At 39.9% G+C, this 23,289-nt stretch overlaps 1 protein-coding gene across 3 annotated transcripts; it reads right to left on the reverse strand.

Annotated features, from left to right (window-relative positions):
- Positions 1–44: 44 nt before the first annotated feature.
- On the reverse strand, positions 45–22,040 carry LOC145912548 (secretin receptor-like). 3 transcript variants are annotated; one of them, XM_083000051.1, is made up of 11 exons: positions 21,948–22,040; positions 18,117–18,317; positions 9,944–10,046; positions 9,561–9,662; positions 7,710–7,864; positions 6,479–6,576; positions 5,526–5,706; positions 4,613–4,763; positions 4,131–4,261; positions 2,102–2,335; positions 45–468 (listed from the first exon to the last, which is right to left on the reverse strand). In XM_083000051.1, exons 2-11 carry the CDS (start codon positions 18,291–18,293, stop codon positions 136–138), a joined length of 1,665 nt encoding a protein of 554 aa, XP_082856177.1. In that variant the 5' UTR covers positions 18,294–18,317; positions 21,948–22,040; the 3' UTR covers positions 45–135. The 3 variants fall into 3 exon arrangements, with proteins under 3 accessions (XP_082856177.1, XP_082856176.1, XP_082856178.1); XM_083000050.1 differs by lacking the exon at positions 21,948–22,040 and adding an exon at positions 20,136–20,213; XM_083000052.1 differs by lacking the exons at positions 18,117–18,317; positions 21,948–22,040 and adding an exon at positions 11,946–12,087.
- Positions 22,041–23,289: the final 1,249 nt, after the last annotated feature.

A 23,289-nucleotide genomic window follows, 5' to 3' on the forward strand; every position in this document is an offset into this window, starting at 1 on the left:
GTAAAATATGTACACCCTACACGTTAGCGCCACCGCGCGAATATCGATCAATGCGCGTCCATACGCCAGGTGCCGCTGTCGCAGCATCTCTCGCGTTCGGCAAGTTGTTGGACAAAACCTCCACGGGCGGTTGAACTAAACGCTTTCCTCGCTTCGGTTGCCGTTGCCCATCAGAGGTTCCCCACATTCGTTAATGGAATTGCGAATATTGCTGTCCTCTGTATTCCGCCGACTAGACAGACTGCCTTTTGCGTGAACTATAAGACTGTCGGTGTGGTTCGAGTGGTTGTGATTCTCTGTGTGGCTGTAAACCGACGTCATCTGCGTGTTGTTGCTGTGATAGGTCGAGCATTTCCTCGAGGTGGCAGCAGGGAGTCCCTTCCGCCACCGCCAGTTGCGCCAAACTTTCGCCACTTCGGTTTGAACTTCGCCGTTCAAAAAGCAGTAGAGAATGGAAATAAGCATCCCCTGGTGAAAACAAACGGTGTAAAAATCCTGTTTTGTCGGCTTACTTTCTTCAATATTAGCCTTCCTTGAAATTCCTGGCTATTATCTTCTATTATTCTGCTCTGGTTGAAGCTCAAGAATACACCCTGGTGGAGAATATTTCTGCTGTCCTTGTTCCTCCAAACCCTTGCAGTTACAACCTCGGAAAATAATCTGTATGACGAGCGACAGATTTTCTACATAGCTCCACCAGTTCGCAAGCAATTTCAATAAAACCATTAACATCTTGCACACACGCCTTTGCTAAACCTGCATGTTTTCGGCCTCGGTCGAATTCCACCTTGAACGCGCGGCATTCCGTAACAGGTAGCTGTCACGACAGGAACTTATCTGCTGATTATCGTCACGCTACTGCAGACCTTTGACCATTTGCCTCACGCGCAACGCCAGAACGGCATTACTGAACTGTCCTGACCCTGAAGGCTGGAAGCCAACTGCTAGGCCCGTGTAAACTGCCTTGACCACGGCGCGACCTCGCGAAGCCGTAAACACGTGAAAATTTGTGTTCACCAGGAATTCGCTCGGGGTCACGCCTATTTACTACCCGGGGCCGATTCGGAGAAGGTTAGTGCCGCGTCGACGCCCGACTTCGAGGAATTTGCTAAATATTCTTAAACGCGATGCCGCGAACTAATCCGCGCTGGGAAATACGTTGCACGATATTGCGGTGAAAGTCGTACCTTGAAGTCACAATAAACATGAAAACGAGTTTGTAAGAATGTAAGTGTCAATTGCAGACATGTTTTGTTACTAAAAAGTTTAAAATTGCTGCTTGTGAAAAAGCAGCTGATCATCACAGCATCATGATGAATTTGTTATATTTAACATGAAAGTTATGTACAGTGAATGTAATCCATTGTTATAATTATTCCACAAACTAGGCTGGAAAAAAGACAAGTTTATTAACGTGAAATGGCGAATTTTTCATTGGGTGCAAGTTTGTTAATGTTTGTGTTAAAACCGCGAGTTGCAACGAGTTGCTACGAGGGCCGTAAAATTGAGATACGAGTGCTATTCTACACAAAAATACGATTATGTGGAACCGAGTAGATACCGCGTAGGTTCTGAGGTTGATTTGACAGATAGTTGGAACATCGCAACGGGGGTATCGTACGTACACCAACAAATATTTAAGGGTTGTCAGTCTTTTAGACAAACGTGGTATTGTTTTGGGGCTTTATATATCTGCCAAAAAGCCAACTGTTCTTTTTCATAGTTTACAACGCACCCATTATAAATAAAGTTTTTTTACAAACTCTTTTCTGACCCCTTCTAAAGCAGTTAAGTCTGTTCACTATTAAAACCCCACATGTATTACATTAGGAGGCTTGTAAAAGCAAAACTGAAAACAGGCAACCGATAAATTAACTAAAATGTTCTCCTGGTGGTGAAGAAACTAAAACCCTGTTCTGCCACTCAACCTTAACCTATAAGAACAAGTGTTCTCACAAACCTTTCGTAACTATCCAAATATCATACGACCCTCGGTAACTTATCACACTGCCATGTAGCAAGTTCAACTCCGGCTCTAACTGAAACTAGCAAGCCAACTCTATAACAACCAAAAAGCAAGGATTACCAAAAAGCATCGCACCTGTACGGACGTGAAGGTCATTTCAAATGCGATTTTCACGTGCATGGCTTCGTTCTCATTCCCGACTACCTCCCCAACCACGAATAGGAACACGATGTAGTGAATCCCCAAAAGTGGAATAAGAGCCAGCGTTGATCTGGCTAGTCTGTACCCGTCGTCGTTCCTTGGCATGTTGTTTGCCCTGAGTTTGGATATGATGATCCGGATGATGTTGATGAAAATGATAAAGTTGATCTGAATAATGAAGAAACACCGTTTTTGTTATGTTGTAAGTTATGTTATGTAAATATGTGTGCATTAATCTGTCGCGGTTTCAGTGATGCAAGAAGATAAAGCTGGCGGAAAAAGGTTACATTGACAGCTACAAAACCTCAGGCTTTATCGGGTCAGGCGCGCCCTGGTAAAAAGGTGACTTCCAACCGAAAACTCAACCGCGATGAATCTCTCTTGCCAAATGAGATCTCAATATAATTTTATTTCAGTTTTAGCTCAATTTCTTGCGGATTGTTATATAACCGCAGACCCAGCCTAACCGGTCATCTGCCGCATGCAGAATCGAACGCTGTTAATTTGTTGACGAAACAAATAATGCCTCAATAAGCTCTGTTCTTTTAAACCCAGTGCCATCATGCGTCGTCGCTGACAGAATTTACTTTAAAGAAGTTAAAAAAAAACATTTTCGTTTAGGTTTAAGTAATTTAACAGCCAATAGCGGAAATTAGAAGAGTGATATCGATTCAGTTAGACAGATCGACCGACAAATGCATTGAAATCGGGTAGCGACTGTCGTTAAGCACGTCCTTATCCGATCGACGGCCATCAACTGCAACCAAAGCGTTGCCTGAGTACTTAGAAGAAATCGTGATTGCCAGTGGAAGCGTGATATAACCCCAGTTATGTTGGTACCAACGGCAACCGTAGCCAATGCGTGAAACCGTCGCGGAAGCAGCGCGAGTTCAATAGGGTTCAACTATAGGCGATCACACGCCGCTTGACTGTAATCACGAGTTGTGGCTTTGGTGATATTATTAAGGTATGCAGGAAATTGCACGTTTGATTCCGCAAGAAATGAAATTTTGAGTCAGCAATTAAGAGTTCACCACGTTATATAAGTTTCCCAACCGGGCATCGACTTAATGGATTGCATGGCGAAATTTATCGGCCGAAGAGGTAACCATATTAGGTGTCACACATAAATCAAATCAGGTTAGACAAGTGTACTTTCATAAGCATTTTTACCGACAAACACAACGTCACAGCACACCCTGCTGGGGTCATAAATACATTGCAAGCACCCACAGTCGCGAATAAAACGAACAAACGGTGAACAAAATGGTTTAGGATATATTTTATATGAGAATTGGATTTAGGTATTTGGTAAAAGTAATCGGTATTTACGATTTACGGCGATACAAACAATGGGATAGCCATGCTGTTGCCTGCCGTCAACGCAACTTGTTCCTAATCGAGAACAATGCGAAGTAAACAATTCGCGCGCAATTATCCACGTAAGGATTTTTAACCGGTTTAAAACATGACATGCGTCAGAGAAGTGAACGTGTGGTACAGTTTACGCGATTACGGTTGCATGAAATGTCAAAACTCTTACGAGTTGTCTTGTTTTGTTCCTGTCAGTCGCGACATATATAAACGTTTGGAGAAAACGAGTCGTTTGATGTGAGCTTACCAACGCATGTTTTAAGTTTTAGCCAATTAAAGCTCAGTTTATGGTCTTATCCTAAGCGCAAATAGAAAAAGCACATGGTGCTTCTGTCATGTCTGAAGGCGCTACCGACGGGAGGAGTTGTGACGTGTGTAGCAAATATAAATTCTAACGCATCAAAACGATTCTGGCCGTTGGCGAATTTTTTTGCCCATAAGGTATGCAGAAATGTTGACGCAAGGTAGTCTTTTGTTTTTGATTATTGCTTGAAATGCCATTTGTGTTTTGGCAGTAAAATACTTCTGTAAACCGATGATGCTTCTTTAGCCTAATATACCTGAATGTATAAAAGTTTGAACAGCTTACCCCGATCGAAACAACAATAGGTGCTTGAAGAGCCCATGCAAGTGACCGAATTTCGTCAAATTCCCAGCAACCTTCGTCCGCCAACGACAAACGCAAGGCCGTCCAAATTCCTACTGGGATCCAAGGAGCTCCTGCGGAAAACAACTCTTAACTAAACTCTACGAGTCAAAATCAGACAAAAGCAACAAAAAATAAACACAACGGATTGGAATTCTAAATGACGTGTTTTTGGAAAGTTTTTTTTAAAACTTTTTTTCGGTTGTTACGACAAACATTCTTGCTTAGACAAACCGTTGTTAGAATTTGGATAATACAACTACTAATTGCGGAGTGGACAATCCTTCATACTGACTTGTGTTTCTCGCATACGAACGTTTAAGACTAAAGAATGTTTAACTGCTTTTAATATTAGCACTTAAACATATTCCACCACGTAGTTGCTCCGAATCCGAATCTTTAAATACAAATTAATACCAACTTACCCCATCCAAACGCCATGAACACTGGAAAATATTTGTGGTCTCTCATGGCGAAGAACAACAACATTTGCAAGTAGACGCCCTCCGCCAAAAGCCAGAAGTAGTTGACGATGACGGCGTAATGCATTACGATGACTGCCAACCGACATCCGATCTGCGAAACAAAATTACATTAACGACGTGAGGTAGGAAGTTTGACTACGTGTGCATAATACAAGAGAAACATCATAAGGTTGCAAAGTAAGATCTGTAAGAAGTTCTCTCAGAGACTTGCTGATTATCAAAACAACTGGACTTATTAACAAAAAATGCTTGCAAGTGAGCCTCACAAAAACTAGGTACAACATTGGAACAACAAGTGAATTTTTGGTCGCACAATTCTCTTTAAGCGTAATTGGATTTAATATAATTTTCGACCTCCGTCCAATTCTCGGCTTTCAAGTGGTTGAACGTCTGCACGGCGCAGCTTGTTAACCCAGTTAAACGTTAATAACCCTTGGACCCTCGCCTATAGCTTACAACACCATTTCTCATGTCTATAGAGAAAGACAAACAGGTATTGCTATAGCACAGTGTGTGTCTGCTAGGTGGCAAATTGTTTAATAGTTTGTTTTGAAATATAAAAACAACATATTAAGCTCACGGTTAGCGATGAAATTTTGAGGATTGACAACTTATGAGAGAATCAACATAAAAAAAATTGTCAGCACTATTCCGATCTATTATTTAGAATTTGGTTCGTGGCCGTTTTAAAATTTACCATGTGACACATTTTGTCATAACGAAATCTGTTCTTAAAAACGACAAGATTACGTGCAAACAATTAACACCAAAACACATATAGCCTACAAGTTACTGCGATTTCACGATACAGGGTTAAATGAAGCAAAACCATATACGATGAATCATTGTATACCATAAGACCGCTGATTCCACCGAATTCGTCACAGTAAAATTCCATCGCGCCTACATCGAGGCGTTTTTGAATGTCGTAGTGATCCTGTAACACTTTGTCCTTTACCAGCACCGCCGTATAGCGTAGAATGAATGATATCATCAGGTTGACGTGAATGTAGTTTCGCGTACAGTGCAGTTTCCTGTAACGAAGACTTCAATATTAGGAAAACAACTTGCGGTGGTGACGTTTATGAAACCAACGAACAACTAAACTCGTACAGTTGTAGCTGATTTGGTTGCTAGCAAACGTTTAAATTCCCTATACAGTTGCATGGCATTTGCACTTAAGCTAAATAAACTTTGGCAAGGATGCCTTGAAGGGAAAGATTGGAAAACGTAGCAAACAGGGAAAGCAAAATTAAGAAAATCCCAAAAAGAACATGTGGAGCATTTTTGTGCCACACAAACCCAAAAATTTGCTACTATGGGGTTCGTATAGTTTATTGCATAAAAATACTTTCACACCCAAACTGGCGCAGTATAAAGTGATTCTGCCATTTTGTTGTAACACGGTCGCCAGTAGTGGACGAGCTATGTCCTGGCGCCAACCACCGCTGTTTCGTTTGTATGCAGCAACGAACCACGTCGCCAAATTCTGCGGTGGATTAACGTGCAAACTTGCGTCAAAAGCCAATGTTGAAAATTTACAAAATAGTTGCGCGGAGGCAATTAAGTCCACACAGAAAAAATTTCGGCGACAATAAGTCTCCGACAAGAGTCCAATAAATATTAGTTTTACGGTCACAAAGTTACCCAAATTTTTTGAGCTCCGCCCCTTGCTCTTTATATAAAAACGAATTATACAGGTCTTTTGGACAACAATTTTTCTAATAAGTTGGTAAAATGTATTCAATAAAAAAAACACCAAAAAATCAACATCCGGCGAATAAATAAAACCATGCGGTAACTTACTTGAAAAATGCAAAAAGAAAGAGGGCCACCATCAAGCAAATGAGTGAAAAAACATATCCAGTAGTGTAGATGGTCGTTAGAACTTTAACGAGGGACTCCTTCAAAAAAAGATAAAATATTTTTGTTCTGTTTTACCTTTAAGCCAATATATATTTTTCCGCTTTTTCCGCTCGGAGTTAATAAGCATTTTTTTCTTATTACATGTGCCAGAAATGCAACATTTAAAAAGTGTTCTGTTGTATTCTGGGTTTACTCCTGCATGAGTTACAACCGCAACCGACAAAAAGTAAATGATTGCAATTACAAAATCTTCTCCTCGTGCTGATTGTATACCACGGCAAACATGAAACATCAAACACAATTTCTCCGAAAAAAACGTCCATTTTACCCACAATTACAGGAATTTTGAGAAATATTTTAGCGGATTATTTCAATGACTTGGCAAAATACAAATATTTCACATCATTTACCTCATTGTAATTATACAGCGACCAGGTTGCAAACGGCAAATTTAAGTATAATCCAAAAATCTTTATTATGAACCTCAGGGCATTCACGGCGGCAGTTTTAACTTTCGCGAAGGTGCGCCAAGTTGGAGGGCGTGTCATGGGCGTGTCTGAAGTTTTAAATCTCGATTTATCCCAATATTTTTGCAGTTTTGCGTAAAATTAATGTGACTACTGCGAGTAGGCTAAGCAGCACTGCAAGAACGTTTTTGATGTTCTATTTATAGTTTAAACACGGGTGGTTTGACCTTTTATGAACCCGGCATAAATCCTTGGCGTGAAGAATGCCTTTGGCGAGGAAACTTGGAAAGGTTGAATGACATATTGCGACAATGCGCACACGTTTAACTGTACTTTGTGGCAAAGCCTTAAGCTGTAAATGGGAAAAACTTTTGTGGAATTAAGCGGTTTACGTTGTGAGGTTGCACGGGGTCGTTCGTGTCTATTTAAAAAAGCATGACTAACCTGCGCGGTTAGGACACAACGCTTTAATCACGGTAGGTTGTTTTATCCTGGTTTGTTTGACAGACTTAACAGGATTAGCCAAGGAAGACCTGCTGCTAAACTTTATCAAACAGATGGTATTGTTGGTTATTTTTTTCTTGCGAGAAATTTAAAATGGACTTTTATGAGCTATGATATAGGGTTACCAGAATCGGGTGAGCGGAGCAACCGACTAAACTTAAAATAACTTCACAAATAACAAACCGATCGTTCATTCCCACCATTTTGAGTAGTTCCTCGGGGTTCACATCAGAGAGCTCACCATCCTGGGCTGTGGGGTCACATTGGCCGGTGTGGGACCAAACGACCAACTGTCCATCCTTCATATGCCGATACCAGGACCCGTTATGGCACATTCGGTACGTTTTCAGCGTTGCTACAGATTGTATAAAATCTCGTTTAAGTCAATGGGACTGAAGAAGAAAATACCATCATGGTGGAACAGAAATATGTGAAATCTTGTTTTTAAAACACCAAAACTATGAATATTTTAAAAGGGACAAGGGATGATAATTCGATCTCTAAATAAAACTTTTTAACCACTAACAACTATAAAGTTTTTCTTTAGTTTTAATAAGAACAGCACAAACCCTAAATGTAATATAAAATAATCGTTCTGTTCCTTGACGATTTAAATTATCGGTTACTACGACAAAAAAACGACTCTTTTTGCATCTTTATATGTTGTTGGAGGTACATGTTGTTTAACTTATTTCTTATATGTTAAAATTTGCGCACGGACGAGACAAACAACATCATCAATCACCCTTTAAACGGTTGGTAGCCACAAACCCAAGTATGTGCAATGATCAAAGATAGAGAAGGTATTAGACCTCATTACAGCCGTTGACTCTCGGCAAACAACAAAAGTTTCTCGGAAATGTTGTCATTACGTATTCTTCACAAAGCTGGAATTTCTCTGTCTTAATATGGATTCGGTTTATCAACATGGGCGCGTGGAGCGATTTGGCGCCAACTGAAATCACCTCAGACGCCATGATTACTATTTAGAGACACCACGAGGATTCTTGTACTACCAGATCTGTTTTTATAAATAACACGCGCGACTATAAGGTATACTGATCTTGTCTATAGCGCAAATTACTTTGTAACAAAACATAACTGTAAGATGTAATTACTGTTTTGAATACACTTTCGAAAACATGAACCACACATGCGATGACTTTACATGTACCGAAACAGTAGCTACTTGGAATCAGTCAATCAACAAACTAATACAACAGCGACGAAATCTCAAAGGCGGGCCGCTGTTAATTCGAGTGGATCTCATATCACGCTAAAAACCATGAGTGGGTTTATGCCTCTGTGCAAGCGGATTTCGCATTGTAATGTGGATTAAAAGTGGTGAGACGTCGCGGAAAAATTCCGCGAATACAACTGAAGTTCAAAGCCCACCTGGTAGAAAACGGCGAGAATCTGGTGTCAAACGGGGCTGGTTTGTTACCGCTAGAGCACGTTTTAATGCGACAATTTCTGCCACAACAGAACACATCAAAGCCATGCGCAAAGTACCAATTGCACAACTGTGTAATATACTTGTTCAAATCTTTTGTAATTATCACTTTAAGTGAGGTGTGGTTACGACTTACAAGGTTCGTTATTGCCGTGATTTTTAATATTTATCTGGTAACGAAGATTGGCCTTTAAGGAAACATTTAATAAATTTATTGTTTTGTGCGTTTTTTTTTATAGACGTAAGCTTTTCGTATAAGAAACAATATACATATGCACCTAAAACGTGTACTTGGGAATAAACCATTCACCCAGGTGGCATTGACACATTTGACTGCATGACAGGTGCGACGTATTTTCCCTCATTTATACGTTTTTGGTGTGGTCGCATGGAAAATCAAACTACAGTTTAAACACCGCCAATTAAATCGGAAATTAAAAAAAACTGTTTAATCGGAATTTTTAAACGACAACAAATAAATGCCCAATGTTTAGTGTAAGTAATTAATGTTTTTTGACAACAAACAAATGAAAGCATCGAACCCGAGCCCTTTTAGAAATAAGCGATTAAAAGAGATCTTAAGCAAAGGTGTATTTACTATTATTCCAAGGAATGAAATCTGGGCAGTCTTCGGTGGCCAGACCTTCCGTCGCGTGGTTCCAGCATACGTAATCATCGAATTCACCCATACACCAAGATTCTGCAAAATAATACACATTACTACATACGATAGACCTCTTTGACAAAGTACAAGCGGTCTTATGGGCAACAAAGACTATCCGATGTTTTTCGACAAGTTATGTGAGAAAACGCCCAAAGTCATTTGTCATTTGTCATGATGGTCGTGTTTTCTTCTATGATACACATTCAATGACTTTTTTTCATATATAACAGAACACGACATAAAAATGATACCGGCGACTGAATACACTTTAAAACTCAGGTAGCCACGAGGCGAAGCGGTGGATATATTTGCCTCACCGTTTGTTGGCATATCAGCAATGGTCCGGTTAAGAGTTTCCAGACATGACCTCTTGTAGTCCAGATAACTGCACATCATATCCTGTAACTCTTTAGCCGACGCCTGCATGAAATAATTCACAGATTTGTTTTAGTGTTAAATACCGTGTATTTTCAACGATAAAATATTTTGGTTACAAAAGAGTCTTCAGGCCCACTAAAGAACCCTAAATTTAAGTACATTTTTAAATATAAACTAAGTTTACGTACGGGATAGTTTTTTAATACCCTGAAAGCTTCTACATCCAGACATACAGTATCTAGCTTCGACACGGAAGCATTAGTGACCATTCAAAGAAAGACATAATAAAATGCGCAACCCAGTAAAATAACACTCCATATTATTCGTTGAAGTCTACAAAAACAAAAGGATCGAAATGGGATCAATTGAAGTCATTCCATGGGTACGAAGTCAAAAAAGCATAGGGCTGTAATTTAAACCACGGGTAACTTAAACCACATGTCAAAGTCGTGACTGTCGCTACAAGTAGTCCACGACGAAGAGGTCGCGAGGCAATCGAAAAAAGGAACCATCTCATGTTAGTAGGGGTGGCGAAACGCCCCAGGTGGGGAACGTTCAGTAAAATACGAGTCCTTGACAGTTGTTTGCAATAGAAGTCCCAACAGGAAGGGTTCGAGGACTCCAGGCGTCCAAAGCCTGCAACCCAAGTGGCCTTCAAGTCACCAAGAGTTCATATTACCCCTATTTAATGCATGAATGCGTTTGCACTGAATTAGACCCGCTGCAAACTGGTGCCTGAGCAAAGTTCGACGAAGAGCAATGTTTTCTTATGCCCGCAAAAATTCCTTCAGTTACCCAATCGTTCCATTATGTTTGTTTTTGTTGCACCTTAGACCAGGGTGGGTATTGGGTATTGCCCTCCCCCCAAAGCGTTACACCCGGTTCCGAGAAACGCGGTCGACAGTGGTTTAAACTATTACTGCTCTTTATAACATTTGTTTTTGCCTTAAACAATCGTGCCAGTCAGTTGAATTACATTTACACAAGTTTGACCGTGTTTCCAGGGTAATACAAACCAAGGTTACAACCCGACAAACCTCATGGATTACGCAAAAGAACGCCGTGTGTTTTATGCAATGTGTACTGCCTATACCCTCCTGCCTCGTCGGCGACACACAAAAAAACGAAAGGACGACAATGGGAGACGGGAGGCAATCAACAACTCCCTGTGGCGCCGTGAAGGAAGAACGACACCGTGCCGCGATTGCGTAAAGTCAGCAGATGCTTCCAGTCCCACCAGACAATATCTCAAACATTTCGGCCAGTATGGGCCCGTCTGACGCCACGGATCTAGAAAGGCGGGCGGATATGACACACATGCTGCGATAGCAAAGTTAGCATTGTCCCACCGGCGACAGTGATGTAAGTTATGACGTCATAAGCGCGATAAGGAAGCAAGCTTCTCCAAAATACCCAAATTTTTCCTAATTTTTTTGTTTGCCCGAAGTGCGACAAGTGAAGCAATTCTAAAGACAACGTACACACAACAGACCACGTACACAAAACAGCAAGTCGAAAAACTGGAGTGCAAAGCAGCACCTGAATGCAATGACTCAGTGCTGTGAAAACCAGGTTCCACACAGAGATCGCACCCTTTTGACTTGGCGTGATGACGTTCTACTACACGTGCCAGGTAGCGAAGAAAAACAAAATACCAGACCGTTGACTCACGTGCGGCGTGTGCCACTGAATGCGTTGCGTTATGCCGCAAAGAAAACTACGCAAAGCTCGCGAGATTACCGTTCAAGGCGGTGTTATGGCACGCCTACAAACTGCACCTCCAACTGCGTCGAGCAGAAGAAGATATCGGTATACTTTGGGTTGTACTTAATAGATAAAGTTTTTTTCCAAAAAAATAATTAATCATTAAAAAGCTCAAACATTTAAATGGGGTGCAAACCGCAAATACCGTGAATATTTCGGAAAGCTGTTCTTACTTACCTCATCATCATCAGGCGTGTACGGAGCAGTGTCGATATACGGGTAATCCCCCGTTTCAGTTTCGTTGTAGAGTGTTTCAAATTCGGGGTCATTAAAATACATAGTTCACAGCTTAATTGGCATTAGATGCCTTGTCTACGTATCGAATACTGAGAAAAGCAAGTACAAAAATGAACAAGGATCTTGCAATGAAACCATTTTGCTAACGCTCCAAGCTCCTGCTAAGCATAGTCGAATACGACAACAATCAATTTTCCCGAAAATTCGAAGTGAAAAGTATAACTTTCCTTTCTCTTTCCAGCCACCAAGCAGCTACCTGAACCTTAATAAATACTATCATTTGAAATATCACTTTAACGTCATATTTCTTGTTATTCCACTACAACTTTCGGTCGCACTTTGCATTTATCCTGCAATTTCAACTTCAAGGCTATTGAATTTCTTCTTATATGTCACAGATGGACATCAACAAAGTATACGGAATAGAATTTTTTGGAGGAAATAAATTTAAAGAACTGATTAGTTTGACTTTAGGCAGAAAAAGCGACGGCAATTTATTTAATTCGTTACCAAATTACGTTACTAGATTAAATGCCGAAACTTGAGTTGTTTTGGCCAAACTTGCACCTCTGACGTAATGTCACAACCCCCGTTGCATCACTGTCGCACCTGTACTTTGCAGGTAGGTAGGTAGGTATATATAACTCGCGTGCGCCGCTCCTCCTGCCTTTTTCGCGATAACGCGCAACGTTAACAACTCGGGTGAACTCATGCCAACTACCACTAGGTGAAATGCCACGGAAGAAATATTAAAATGTCTGGTATATGAACATGTAGGTTTGGTCATTTCTTTTGTGATATTTCAAAAATACTGCAAAATTTTGAGCTGCTGTTGCCGACAAATAGGCAACAACTTCTAACCTACCGTTTTGGTCCGTCAGAAACCACTTACAAAGAATATTGGTTTGACAACAAAATGACAAAGCACCGCAACAGGTGAAGGTATTTAGCGCCCACAAGAACAAAGTTGAAACGTTAACAAAATTCCTACAATCAACAGTGAAACACCCAGTATACCCAAGCCGTGACGCGCAGGATTGCCCGCAACAAAAAAGTTTCTCGCGATGACGGGAGAGTAAAATAAAGAAATCCATCGACCGTCTGAAAACCAAAAAAATCCTGTGCAAGGTGAAGGCTGACATTGTTAGCCCCGCTATTTGTTTACCAGTTTACAAGTTTGTTTAGGGTTGCCGAAAAGCCAAGGCCAAACGCGTACAATCCGAGGTCGTCTCTTACCTGTTTAATACATGCAAATGAGCTGAAACCACAGATGCAGAGTCAAAAAACTTAAGCCTGCCGCGTATTCGAATTGGCATTTTCTCACCGCAAACGGTGGTTCTGTATAACTTAACACTTTGCACTCGAGCAGTTACACGTGACTTGGCGCGGTGCCAACTTCAAACCAGTCCCACAGGATTTGCCCAGTTCAAGGTTAGGTGAATTAGTTTTCATCTGAAGGTTTTTTTTTTGTTTTGTTTTTTGCCCGTTTAGTCGCCTGCCCACCTCAGCTCACACTGATGATGAACGCAGGAAGTGTTCGAAACGTCTACCAACAATGTTTAACAGCACAACAGTTTTGGCTTTCCTGTATAAAGTATTTAACTTCAAGTTTCTTGCATCCGGGTTTTCAATTCAATTCACCAAGAAAACAAACGAACCACACAACACGATTCTGCTTGAATTTTTAAATGGTGGAATCCTATACACATAGACAGTACGAGCGTTGATTTAAAATTAAAAAAAAGTTCTGTGGCTTGCCACTACATAAGTTCTTTAACCTCACACTTAGAATGTAAATTCCATCACGACACGATGGTGGCTCCGAACTCGTCTGAATAACCACAACGTATCAGTTTTCTTTGTGCGTTTGTTAAATCGAAAGAGTTCCGTCTCTTCTATAAATGTCCAAAACCAATCAAAAAACAACAAAAATCCGGGAAAAATATTATACTTGGGTGCAAAATACTTTGTGTTGGGCTACTTCGAATAGAAAGGCAACATTAGATGCAGCTCAAGGACGTGTCAGGCAGGCATTTCAAAGAAATACTTTGTGTTCATCATCAGTGCTACTATCAAATGACTGAAACTGCCTACACCGAATGTGTACACCAAAAGGAAGACGGATGTAAAAGACGAGCCAAACGTAAACAGGTCAATCACGTGACCACAGCTCTGCTGCGAGAAGGTGCAGTGACGTCATCACTTTGTCAGGATGCAGTGCACGGCAATGCATTTCTTCACGTTTGGTTTTTCGTTCGGAAAATTATGTTTAAAACTAGGGATGCACCGAAAGTTCGGTTTGCCGAATTATTCGGCCGAAACCGAATAATTATAAGAACTTTGGTTTCGGCCGAATATTTTTGCAAAATTCGGCCAAAACCGAAACTTTTTTACTGCATGCAACACTGGTACGCAAAGTTTAGTATAGTTTAGAATCATAGTTCAAACTGTATTAATGTGATTTATTTGTTAATTGTCATCGAAATCAACTTAAAGCAGGTGGTACAGCATTCTTTAAGTGCCAATAAATGGTTGTATGATAGGATCAGATCCATTCCAGCACATGTTTTGTTCAAATTTATTGCGATTTTAAGGAGATGGTTACCAAAATTAGTTTCGGTTTATTCGGCCGAATTTATTCGGCAAAAGTTGCCGAATATTCGGTTTCGGCCGAATAAAAAAAATGCTGTTTCGGTGCATCACTATTTAAAACCGGTTGGTCTTGTGATTCCTTTTTTCTGTATCGGAAACATTGATCCAAGGGATGCGGAGAGAGTGCGTTAAAAATAAACTGTGGAAATAAAGAAAATAATCTAGATAATATGTCGCCTTCGCCTAATTTGGCCAAATCAGTATCTCGCTCGGATTGCGGTCCTTGCAACTCGCCGCAACAAATCCGAGTATTTCCACCCTCAGCACAATTTGTCCTTGTGGTAGCTAAGAAAAGGTCACATTTGACAAGACTACTAATAATGCTTGCTTTAAATTAACCGCAAATTTGTGTATGAATAACAGCCAATGAACACCCGACATACTCGAAAGACAAACATACAAACAGCGTAAGCTAAACTCGGAGTTAAACGTCCTGTCGTGAAAGGTTACACAATCGTGCAATATGTGTGCACAGACAGAGTTCGTTGATCGGGGATTTACCTTAAAAGACTCAACCAATTGCAGCATTGCGTTTGATAAGAAGATTAGGATGATGCCACGCTAAGCAAGAAGCGATAACCCAACAACCAAGACGAAAATTCGAACATTAAGTTTATGTATAAGACTTCGGGCAAAGTCCACTCTTGCGCAAATAGCTTTCCACACTGCCTTTGGTTATTCCAGGTTTTGTTAATGTAAACGTGTATCCGACGTCATATTTAGGACGATTAACGCAGCTGGCCACGAAAAAAAATAGTATTGGGCACAACGCAATGTTTATCCGATAAGCACGCGGAAAGGGCTAAAATTTATGTAAACTTTGAAGCACTAAATAAACCAGGTGCCATGGATTAAAAGCCTGTTGTCCCACAGGACGAATAAACAACTTTATTTTTTTCAATAATGGACACTGTCCAAAAATATAGGTTGGGTTATTTTGTCCCCAAAACAATTTTTGACAAAAAAGATTTTTGATGAATATTATGCCTGGCAACATTAGCCACAAACTGTCAGGTTTTGACAGTAAATGTTACTTCTATGTTGCAAGAAGTTTGTAGACATGGAATAAAATATATCTTTGTAGTGTTGTTGCAACCGCAACTAACCGTGAAGCGGAAGGCAAGATGCACGTTTTCCAATCATGCATTTTACGAGGAAAATTGTATATTCCGCAGTTCTGCGACGGGCGTGGCTCGTGCGGTTCTCAACGCGTGCTTTTTTCGGAGAAACTTTTTAATCCCACCCTCAACCAAAGTAGGTTTGTGCAGTATTTTAACCTCTGCAATCGCCAGTGCTAATGGGCCTTTTACAGTGAGGAGAACGGGCGTCCTGTGTATGGAAAGGGAAGGAAAAATCAATTAGGGACTTGTGAAACGTCAAACAACGTTTACGTCTGAAGGTCGCCGATCGCAATGCGGACAGGAATCCCCGCTTTCAGTGTAAAGAACCAGTTTTGTCGGCCACTGCGATGCAATCTTTAGCCGCTGATGGTGTAAATCTTACACAATAATGCAATCGGGTCTTGCCCGCGTTCCAAAGGAGAAACCGTTGTATGTCACGCAAGCGCAAGATACTGGGTGGACCCAACATGAAAATTTTATCGAAAAGCCACTAAAATTTCCAATGTTGCCAAGTAAATCTGGGCGTTAACTGAAGTAGACGTAATGTGGGTCTTACCACCAAACTTTAAATGTCAGGGATATTTTGTCCTGTATGGTGAATAAGCGCAGTGATGACTTTATACAAATATATACTTCAAAAAAACAAACACTTCTGTTTACCCGTTATTCCAAGATAGAAGTTAGATTAGCGCTTAATTTCAAATTTTAGATGCAAGGAAAGCCTCGCCTTTTATTTGCTCACTAAAGACCAATGAAAAATCAATTACAACGCCCTACATTCCGAGTCGAAATGGGCAAAGATATTGATTAATTGTGACAAAAATTCGTCTAAGTTAATGAAGGACATGCTAGGGCGCAGTAGTGGAGAGTTGGAGTAACCACTTATCGAAAGTATCCAACACAACTGACGAGCAATGAGGGCGTTTGTGCGTAAGCAAAGTGCTTCTTAATCCATTTCAGTTACGTTTTTCCTTCTCAAGTTCGCAATAGAACTTTAATTTTGAGATGAACTATTATTTGTGTATGTATAATATTCATTCAGACAAAATCTGATGAATTGTGTGATATTTTTGTTAAATGCAATGGCATAAGTCTCAAAAACTAGATATAAGGATAAATCAGGGAAATATAGACGGTGTTGTGAAAACAAATACCCGTTCTATTGGCCAGATTCCTTCAATTTATGCCTGCAAAAATCCATTCTTATGGACTATTTAACCTGAAATCGTCAGGTGATACGTATGCAGGAAAAAAAATGAACTGGCAAAAACGAGTGAACTTTGTCATCACCGCAATCCAACCTGCACGCAGCAATGCGAGTTTGGGTTCGCGTGGCAAGTTAAACCACAACCGTTAACCGTAATTACGAGTCTCTCTGAGTGTTTAACTGATCGCGTTTCGATACAGTTGCATGAACTCGTTGAACTCACCAGACTGAATTCAAGAGTTGAAGTTTTTGTTGATTGTTAGATTTGCTTTTTGTTGATTGTTAGTCTACACAGACTGTGTTTGTTACATTGCTTTTTCCAAACACTTTTTAAGTATTTCTAAAACGAAAGATTTATCACAGCGACTTTTCGAATGCCAACACGAAAACAAAGTACAGTTTTCAATATTTTCTATCGCTGTTGATGTAATTTGACATAAAATACAGTTTTGTGGAAAGGAAGTGATACGTCATAAGCAAGCGCGCGTCAAATCGATGGTTATTTTATTACCGAGGAAATAGGGTCGCCCAAACAGGAAGTGTCTGTCATATTTTTATGTGGTGTCGGGTCAGTCAACCAATTGTACAACAACACACGGAACCTGAGAACGCCAACGTTGTCATAACACAACACCATCTTTCCAACAACACAGTTACGTATGTTAATCTCAAAAACTATATAATCTAAGTTGATATAAACAAAAAACAAGATGCTACATCATTTGATACTACATAGAAACAATAATTAACTTAATATCAAGAATGCAATATCCCAAAACACAATAAATAGTATTTTTTTGCATATATCAAAACATATAAAAAAATACATTCAATGGTAAAAAAATTATATTAAAAAGCCTGAAGCGACTGACACAAAATTATTTTGCCAACAATTGTATAATTTTAATCATTCTTGTTTATTTAAAATTAAGAAAAAGCCAGCAAAATCTAGTAAAGAAAAGTGGCATGCAGTTATATGTTACGCCTTCTATACGTGTATTTACATTTTTGGGTAATATTTAGCATCCAGTCTTTTGCCATTCCGCAGCTTATTTAACACGACACGACGAGCAACACTTTAACACAAATTTAGGTGATAAATAATTCAGTCGACCAAAAGTGCAAAATTACCTGCGGTAAAGGCATCATGGTGGCGAATAGAACGAAGACGCAGAGAAATCCGAGTCTTGAATGCTGCCGTTGAAATAGGGATGTTGCCGGATAACGCGAAACTGTGGCAAGTGACGACCGCTGGGGTCTGCCAAGCTCCCTAGGAAGCGGGTATCGATCGATGCCGAGTTCTTTCATTCTTTCATCAATTCGTGCTTTTTCCTTGAGTAAAAAAAGAATTTGATGGTAGGGAAAACAGGACGGCGGGTAACGAAGTTTGTGAGCATGCGGCAGTTCCTAATTAAGTGCCCCCTTCGCGTGAACGACAATGACGAATCTCTTCCACCATGATGTGATGTGCATCAGGGTGGGCCAAGTAAGAGGGGACATAGAAATGGTTTCAGGGTTGGCAACAATAACCACGGTTTATGTCATGGTAGAGTTTTAATGCAAACGAATACCTGATTTTTAAATAGGTATTTTTTTAGTAAAGTCCTATTAACCTTGGCAATCTTTTCAAAGCAATTTTATTAGTGTTTAATATTTTAACATCAAATAATTAGAGAAACACTCACAATAAGCGTGTACCTTTACGACTAATAAAAAAAATCAACCACAACTGGCTAAATTTCTTTGACTGAAAATCCATACTTCAACAATTACCTAATTACAGAACAAAAATAACACGTGTTAAATCGACCGAAGGGCGTTTCAAAAGGGCATCGACTTTCCGGTGGCTAATAATAATCTTGCAACCGTTTGGGGAACCCAGGGAAAATTGAAAACAGCGATCAGTACATCAACACATTATAAGTCAACCAAGGTCACCTTTCTCGCGTTGTCAGTGGTTTGAAAAAACACGTGGACGAAATACCACGAGGTTCGATAAGCAGATTAGTTTCAACAAACATTGCACCTCAACTCATTAACAATGCCCGGTGGAGTATTGCTACATGGTATTCCCAGGACTACAGATTATATGCAACGAAGAGCCTTGTCGAATTGACTTGGCTTTACCGTTAGGAATTGGTCGCTCCCAGAAGTAACTCACAATTGCAATGAGAGTAATTGTCACAGCTTGGAGTACCAACAACAAATAATAAAGTCGTTGCCCTTCCGAAAATGGTAAATGGTGGATCGATGTTGTCTCAAACACTGGACTGTGTGTTGTAATTCCATGTAAATTTAGACAGATTAGTGACTCAAGGCGATTCTTTGAACTGTGACATTACATGACGCCACAAAGAGAAATTCTAGTTGTGCGGAAGCAAGTAATTCCAAACGAATCGGACAAAGCAGATTTTCAACACATCGTAATGTTTGGAGCGGATATAATGACGAACACAAACTTCTAAGTGCCAACGTGGCTGCATTGAATAAAATTAAGTAATTAAAGTTTGCTTTGCATAAATCTTGAATAATGTGAATTTTCACATTTTGTGTATGGGTAAAATACAGAATAAGGCGTTACCCCAACATGTATTGTGTTTGTCCCAAGTTTTTTTGCAGGGGGATGTTGATAGGCCAAACGCTTTTACCAACATTGCCCAATAAAGTCGAGCATATTTAAAGAAGGATCTACCAGCGCTAAACCGCCACCTAGCGGAGTAAACAGTACAGACTTTCCACCACGCATGTCGCACACGAGCAACGACAAAATCGGTTTAAAACCTTTAGGATGATCAGATCTCGGTGCGGTAAATACAACAGGATAAGCAAGATTACATCGGATGCTATATTCCATTTATTTTATCTTCGCATATTGGAAATTTGTAAATTTTCAGAATAAGATCACAAGTATCAAGCGTAAGACCATTTTCACCACAACTTATTCAACGTTAAAAGAAGCGTGGAAAAAAATAACTTGTAATAATTTGGTGCAAATTACAGATGAATGTTTTTTGCCCAAAGGCATTGCAAACGAGATGCACCTCCCCTATTTTGCAATAGCATGGCTATAAACGACACATGCCCTCTACAAAATCAACAAAAAGCCACAAGCACGTTAAGGTTACATAGCGACAACTCGAGGAAACCTACATATTCTATGCCTCGTCGGTAGGTGGTGTAGGCGAACACGGCTCGAATAATCATGAAGAAAACCTGATCGGGATTCGTGCCCAGGACATCCTTGGTTCGAATCCCGGTGTGGTAAAAAAAAGAACAAAATTTTAGTGCAAATACGGCCATCTGTCTTTTTTTATGACATTTGGCCGAAAATACCAAGTCTACCTCAAGGTCAACAACTCGCAAATCGTCCATACCGAACCACGAGGCGGCAAAAGTTACGTTGGGGTCGCCTTGGTGTTTGTGTGCTATATCGACTGACACAAACGTTACGCACTTGGCCTCCTCTGCATTGGAAAACGGCGTTGGTGGATGACACACAGCACTGAGCAAACAGACCTTTGTGAACTACGGCAGTAAATCAACTTGTGCTTCAAGGGCAAGTCGAAAACAGGCAAAAATTTCGAAGCTCTATGCCAAAGAATACTACCGGCAACATAATCGCCCTGGAAGGTTTTTATGCAATAGTGCTCTGTGCAAATTTAAACCTTGTCTGCCCCTGTTGTAAATCATGCCTTGTTAAAGGGCCGAACCTGATCCCTAAGTTAAAATTGAGTTGCAAAGTGCCAAATGAAAGATATTTCCTGGTAATGAATTGCACGTTTGACACAACCAATATTTGCATAGGACCGCGTTGCACAAAACAAAGCTCTCGAATAGCGTGAAGTGTACGACGAACAGAAGTAATGAGACTCTGCGGTTGGAACAGGTTGAAGTGATAAAATATAAATCAGTCTGTAGAGAGAATTGTTCAAAGAATGCAGGAAGAAAACTCATATAAAACTTTAAGACTAACAGTAAAGCCCATGTAACGCCTGAATTTCACATTGAGAATGATTATAGTTACGATCGAAACGTCTTAAAAATGAATTTCTGCTTTACTGTTTGTTTTGAAGACAATGACAACTTTTTTTTTATTGATAAAATTATTCAGTACGTATTGCCACTCACGTTTATCGTCTCTTTTCCATCAAAAGTTCACATAAACGCAATTAGTGATGTCGTATACACTCAATGTTTCCAAATCAACAAAAAATCTCGAAATGCCAAGGATTAAAACCAGTGCAACTCTAAGCAAAAATTCCTGCGTTTATTTTAAAGCAGCACCTCATTTCAACAAAAGACATACAATCCTGATCGACTTGATACGAACGGAGGCTTGAAACTCAATGGGGAATCTTTAAACGTGATTTGAGAGATTGAATTCTACGGAAGACTGTCACATTAATGCTGGCATATCGATTTGCAACAAGGTATGACGCGGCATGCTGCTGGCTGTTGGCGACAAATAAAACTAATGGCGTTATAAAATGACTAACGGAAAGGTATAAAATGGCACGAACATTACAAAGAAATATGTCAGTTTTGTTAGGTAACTGCGGCATTTATTTCATGAGACAATTTAATTGTTATTACATTTTCTGAATCCTCGCTTAAAAAGTAAATCTTACCTCTAGAAACAAACTGTTGTGGAGTAATTTAAGAATTTAGTAAACGCCGGAGTGGTTTTGTGCCGTTGACTAAATTGGAATTTATCTCCGCGGACGAAATATTCCAGTCGATTTTGCCCGAGGCATGACACGAATTTTAATGTCCTTGCCAAGTATGCGAATATTTTTAAGATTCAAAAATACCAAACCTGCATTTAAACACAAACGGGACACGGCTACAAATTTGTCGGCTAAATGCCAAGAGTAATGTGAATTCAAAACTGTTTAAAGACAAAAGTCGTCAAAACGATACCATTGAATTTAATAACGCACAGTGAATTGTTATAAAACTTACTTTTCGGAGAAATGTGGAGCAGGTGAACTGACAGCCAGCACAGTGATAGCAAGTTGGCCTAAATAAATCTCACTAATTGGTCTAAAAAATACTGCAAAAGAATAAAATGCATGTTATTATTCATTAAATAATTTATATAATCCCATTATGTGGTTTCAAAGTAAAGCAAACCCACTGTGAAAAGGATAGGATGGAAGCCCACCTGGGCTGATGTTAGACTCAGTCTTGCAACGCTCAATTCGAGCTAATTTTGAGCGGAGTACCGCTTTCCAGTAATAAAACCTGACAAGTAAAATTGGACTATAGTTCAATATACGGGACTTGGCAACCAAGGCCTTTTGTCCTGTCGCTTTTTATAACACGACCTCACGGAAACGACCTCACGGAAGAAATACGGTCGTAAGAAACCTCACGGTTTCACAACAGCATAGCTCTGACCTGATCTATACAAACAAAAGAATCTCAACTTTAATGAAACCGCTCTATTGAAATCAGTCGAAAGTCAATAGGGTAAAAATATAGGAAACCCAAACTCGGTTTGATTCCAATCTTTGAGGTCTTTTAACACGTGGCAGAAAATTTGTAGGCGAGTATATTCCGTTTCTTGAAACAACAAGTGCCCTGATCACTTTTCATAAACTCATCATAACAAGTAAGATAAAGTCCACTGAATTCCCTAATGCTCGAAGCCATGTTATCGTTTACCCTGTATGCCACATAATTGTTGTTGTACCCACACGACAAAGCGCACAAGTAAATCCAGAAAATTGCGTTGTCATTTTGTCACGAGGAGGCAACGCAAAGACCAATGCGAGACAAAAAACACATCGGTGGTGACTTTCATTCTTGTCACCAGGCAAAGTGAGACGTAAGCCTAACTGACACAAATCCTGCATGCTGGGAATTACTAAAAAGGTCAATTTCGACCCGACCGAAGGCTACGTACAATTAGTTACTGAATGTATAAGAGGTCGATAATTGGTTTGTTCTTTTTCGTATTTTTTCAGGCCACGAAATTATGAAGTGGAAAACATTAAGCACTAAAGAATTTTACTTTGCAAAAAATTTTACGTTTATTTTTTTGTTTGCTTGCGAAACTTTTCTTAAATTTAGTTCAATGAAACGTATCTTGCTTGTCAGAATCAGCTTTCTTGTAAAGGGTTTTAGACAAAAAAAATCTTAATCGGCAATATAGCCTACATTTCAACAAATTCATTCTCGGACTATTGTGCGTATTTTTACAAATCAAAACTAAGGTCATAAATAGATAACATCAGGCCCCTTTTCTGGCAGCCGCCATAACATTCCCGAATCACCGCGGCCGAGCCAGGCACCACAAGCC

This window comes from Ascidia mentula, chromosome 8 (assembly GCF_947561715.1).
Source record: "Ascidia mentula chromosome 8, kaAscMent1.1, whole genome shotgun sequence".
Lineage (NCBI taxonomy): Eukaryota > Metazoa > Chordata > Ascidiacea > Phlebobranchia > Ascidiidae > Ascidia > Ascidia mentula.